Source organism: Penaeus japonicus, unplaced genomic scaffold (assembly GCF_977035675.1).
Source record: "Penaeus japonicus unplaced genomic scaffold, GWHDUDI00000001_assembly GWHDUDI00000003, whole genome shotgun sequence".
Lineage (NCBI taxonomy): Eukaryota > Metazoa > Arthropoda > Malacostraca > Decapoda > Penaeidae > Penaeus > Penaeus japonicus.
The window spans coordinates 11,752,275-11,757,274 of record NW_028234405.1 but is presented as its reverse complement, the minus strand read 5'-3'; the positions used below and the strand labels follow the sequence as shown (position 1 = coordinate 11,757,274).

Here is a 5,000-nt window from a genome sequence, read left to right as displayed (position 1 = left end):
GTCAGAGTCTGTGTGTGTGTGCGTATGTGTCTGTGTGTGTGTGCGTATCTGTGTTTGTGTTTTTAAGTGTGTGTGTTTATCAATGTACAGTATAAGTATGCGTGTTTGTTTGTGCCTGTTTGTTTGTACGAACGTGTATGTGCGCGCGTGTGTGTTTGATTCCAAAATTTCTTTTAATTCTATTTCCAGCCACATGAAGGAGGAAATGCCAGAATACATGACCCCTGAAACCATTAAGAATATGTCGCCGAGGGAACTTGACTACCATTATTTTAAGTAAGTTTCATCTATTCATCTATCTGTCTATGTATTATAATCTATTAACTTGTGCGGTAGACCTGGACTGTAAACAAATTAACTAATAGCAAAATTATAAGCTGCCTAACAAAACTCGCGAGAAAGCTCTCCTAATCTTAAAAGCAAGCAGATTGCAGTTCATGTTCTGTTGACAGATGGGCGTATCATTAGTATGTTTGAAATTGCAAATTGCTTGTCACATCTGGTGTGAACAGTACAAATAAAAAAACATGCAGTACAAATTGTTTTCAAAAAGAGGTAATGAAAATTTGGTAGTTGTTCTCCCCCCCCCCTTCCCATCAACCCCCTCCACCCCTTCTCTTACTCCTACTCCCTCATGTACCCACATCCTTTCATCCCCTACTCACACTCAGTCCCATCCCCCCTCCCCCCTACTCACACACAGCCCCATCCCTCCCTCACATCCCCTCCCCCCTACTCACACACAGCCCCATCCCTCCCTCACATCCCCTCCCCCGTACTCACACTCAGTCCCATCCCCTCCTCCTCGCTACTCACACAGAGCCCCATCCCCCCTCACATCCCCTCCCCCCTACTCACACTCAATCCCATCCCCCCCTCACATCCCCTCCTTCTCCTCCTCCTTCACCCCCTCCCCCCTTCACTCCCCCCAGACTCCACGACTTCGACGACAACCTCCGCCTCGACGGCCTCGAACTGCTCGCCGCCCTCGGTCACGTCCACGGCGACGACGACGACGACGACGACGATGACGACGACGAAGGAGGCCAGTACGAAGGGGGAAGAGGAAGAGAGGGAGGACTCAGCGAGGAGGAGAAGAGGATCCGCGCGAACTTCCGGCGGCAGAAGTACGAGGAGGACTTCCGGTTGTATGTCCGTGAGTGTCGGTTGTATTTTCTTTTGAGAGAGAGATAGAGAGAGAGAGAGATAGATAGATAGATAGATAGATAGATAGATAGATAGATAGATAGATAGATAGAGAGAGAGAGAGGAAGAGGAAGATGGAGAGGGAGAAGGAAAGGGAGAGGGAGAGGGAGAGGGAGAGGGAGAGGGAGAGGGAAAGGTAGAGAGAGAGGGAGGAAGAGGGAGATGGAGAGGGAGAAGGAGAGGGAGAGGGAGAGGAAGAGGGAGATGGAGATAGAGATAGAGATGGAGATGGAGAGGGAGAGGGAGATGGAGATGGAGAGAGAGAGGGAGAAGGAGAGGGAGAGGGAGAGGGAGAGGGAGAGGGAGAGGGAGAGGGAGAGGGAGAGGGAGAGGGAGAAGGAGAGGGAGAGGGAGAGGGAGAGGAGAAGGAGATGGAGAGGGAGAGGGAGAGGGAAAGTAGAGGGAGAAGGAGAGGGAGAGGGAGAGGAGAGGGAGAAGGAGAGGGAGAGGGAAGGGAGAAGGAGAGGATGGAGATAGAGATAGAGATGGAGATGAGAGGAACGAGGGAGAGGGAGAGGAGAGGGAGAGGGAGAGGGGGAGAGAAGAGGGAGAGGAGGAGAGGAGAGGGAGAGGGAGAGGAGGCGAGGAGAGGGAGCATGAAGTTGGAGAAGAGAGGGAAGGGAGAGGGAGTAGGGAGGGGAAGGGAGAGGAAGAATGGAGATGGGAGAGGGAGAGAGTGAGAGGGAGAGAGGAGAGTGTGAGGAGGAGGGAAGGTAGAGCGAAGCAAGTAGCGTGAGAAGGTTAGGGGAAATGGTAGAGGGGATGATAGAGGGAGAGAGAGCAGGGAGGAGTGGAGATGTGAGATGGAGAGGAGAAGGAAGAAGGAGAAAGAGGGAGAGAAGGATACAGAAGAAGGAAAAGAGCCGAAGGAGAAGGAGAAGGAGAAGGAGAAGGAGAAGGAGAAGGAGAGAGAGAGAGAGAGAGAGAGAGAGAGAGAGAGAGAGAGAGAGAGAGAGAGAGAGAGAGAATCTTTTCTACTGTCTTTCTCCCTCTGAATAATATTCTCTCTCTCCCTCTCTCTCTCTCTTCCTTCCTTACCTTCCCTCAACCTTTATCACTATCTTATTATCAGTATCTTATTATTGGTTAATTGTTATATTTTTTAAAAAAATATTCTAATTTTTAACAGTTTTTTCTTTTTATTATAATTTTTCTTTGTTTTCCTTGTTTTATTATTTTAAAAATTATTCGATTTTTTTTTTTTACATATTTTGTTTGCATGATTATCATTTGTTTATTTTCTTTGTATTTTTTACTCGACATTTTCTCCCTCTTTGCTTACTTTTTTCTTATGATGGTATCTTTATTATTTTCTTCTTTTCTTTCTTTTCCATCAGTTTGATCACCTTAAGACATTCATCCTAACTTCCTTACCTTTAGGTATTCGTTCTTTCCTACTATCTAAGTGTATTCCTCTTGGTATAATCAACTCTTTGTATTCATTGTATTCACTGTATTCATCTCATAGTGTCCACCTCATTGTATTTACCTCATTGTATTCACCTTACAGTATCCATCCTACTGTACTCACCATAACTAACCTCATACACCATATGCGTCTCCTTATAAACGTATGATTAGTATCCCACCTTAACGTCATCATCTTGATCCAATCCCACCTACCCAATCTCACCCAATCACCACCGCTTACTCCCAATCGCAGAACTAATCGACGAGGTGTTTGAGGATAACGACACGAACAAGGACGGCTACCTCGGCTGGGCGGAGTACCTCAAGGGACGACAGAGGAACGACGAGAAGCGCAAGCAACTGTAAACAGATGTGGTTCTGCGGTTGACTTGGAGTTCGTACCCTCGTGTTGGATGTGAAGGAGCGCGGTAAAATCTATTGAATGCTTTGTGATGGAGTGCTTTTCCTATGTGATCATGGATTTATATTATCACTACATATATATATATATATATAAATATATTTCAGTATATTAATATATATATAAGTACAGTATATATATATATGTAATATATCTATCAACTATCTACTATCTATATATATATATAAAAAAAACAGATATATATAATATATATCTATAAAAATATATATATAAATATACCATAATTACATATATATATAATATCTATACTAACTATCTATTTATATGTACATATACAGATATATACAAATACATATGTCTGCATATATACATAATACATACATATGGTATATGGTTCCAATAAAACATGAATGTACCTTTAAACTTGTTTTCCTTATCGATATATAACCAGTATTCTTTATGTACATACATACGAAAAACATAAATATATCTCACTCTCTCATGTATAGCTATAGTATATATATTATATGTACATGAATCAGATATATATAGTATATACATATATATGCATATATACATATATATATATATATATGGATATGGATCCAATAAACATACATATGTAGTATATTAATATATTATATAATATCTATCGGGATATATAAATATATATAGATTATATTATATATATAAGGACACATTATATACATATATATATATATATATAGTGTCAGGGTATACGTATATATATATATACTCCTATATATCAATATATATATATATACACCATATATATAGAATATATGTATATATAAATGAGTACATAATACATATTATATATATATAGTATGATATATATATATATATATAAAGATATATTATATTTATATATATATTAGTATACAGTACACCATAGCATACATATATAGTTATATATATATATATATATACGTATATATATATATATGATATATATATATGAATGCGTATTACTACATAGGTACTATTTACATATATACATATTTATATATATACAATATAGTATATATTATATATATATATAATATATCAATTATATATATATATATATATATGTACAGTTATATGCTATATATATATATATATATATATATATATATATAATATATGAATCTATCTATCCTATCTATCTCTACCTCTCTCTCTCTCGAAGAGTGGAGAGAGAGAGGAAATTCCTTCCTCTCTCATCTCTCTCTCTCATCACGTCTCTCTCTCTTCTCCTCCTCTCTCCTCCTCTCCTCTTCTATAGTATATATATATATATAAGAGAGGAGATAGTGTGGTGAGTGTTGTGTTATATATATATATATATTGAGTACAGTTACACAACACACAACCACCCACCACATCCCACCCACTAACACACCACACGCCAACACACAACACAAATATAATATAAATATATATAAATATATATATATATATATATAATATAAGAGATACACACATGCGAGACGGCGGAGCTCGAGCGCATAGCACGCTATCCCCCACCCCCCCCCCCCCCCCACCCCCCACTAACACTGTACTCAAACAACCATATCACTTGAACCTCTCTCACCTCACCCTCTCCCACCCAACCTACCAACCTCTAACTATATACTATACTACTAGCATATATACTCATACTATATGTATCTCTATGCCACTCAATGACTATATATATATCAAACTAACAACTAAATATCTCTATCTCTTCTCAATGAGAAAGATATCAGCATATCACAAGCTACGCACAATCACATATTCTATCATGTCTATGCTACACTATATCCTATGTATATATATAAATATACCCCCAAATATAACAACCCTACATATATATCATAACTACCTCTCATATATATATCACCTACTAATATATATCTCAAATCCGCTGACTCTCACTCTGTATACATCTAGCACTACTGATATCTATATATAACTCAACTCATAAGATCACTATCAATATCTCCACTATAGTACT

General features: G+C 38.8%; 1 protein-coding gene across 4 annotated transcripts in view; it reads left to right on the top strand.

Annotated features, from left to right (window-relative positions):
- LOC122268164 (uncharacterized) overlaps positions 1-3,041 on the top strand; it is a 67,728-nt gene extending 64,687 nt beyond the window's left edge. For all 4 annotated transcript variants that reach the window (XM_086555420.1, XM_086555432.1, XM_086555425.1 and 1 more), the window contains 3 exons: positions 190-276; positions 933-1,156; positions 2,870-3,041. In XM_086555420.1, coding sequence (XP_086411546.1) covers positions 190-276; positions 933-1,156; positions 2,870-2,982 — 424 coding nt within the window. In that variant the 3' untranslated portion in view covers positions 2,983-3,041. The remainder of the gene's footprint in view (positions 1-189; positions 277-932; positions 1,157-2,869) is intronic.
- The last annotated feature ends 1,959 nt before the right edge of the window (positions 3,042-5,000 follow it).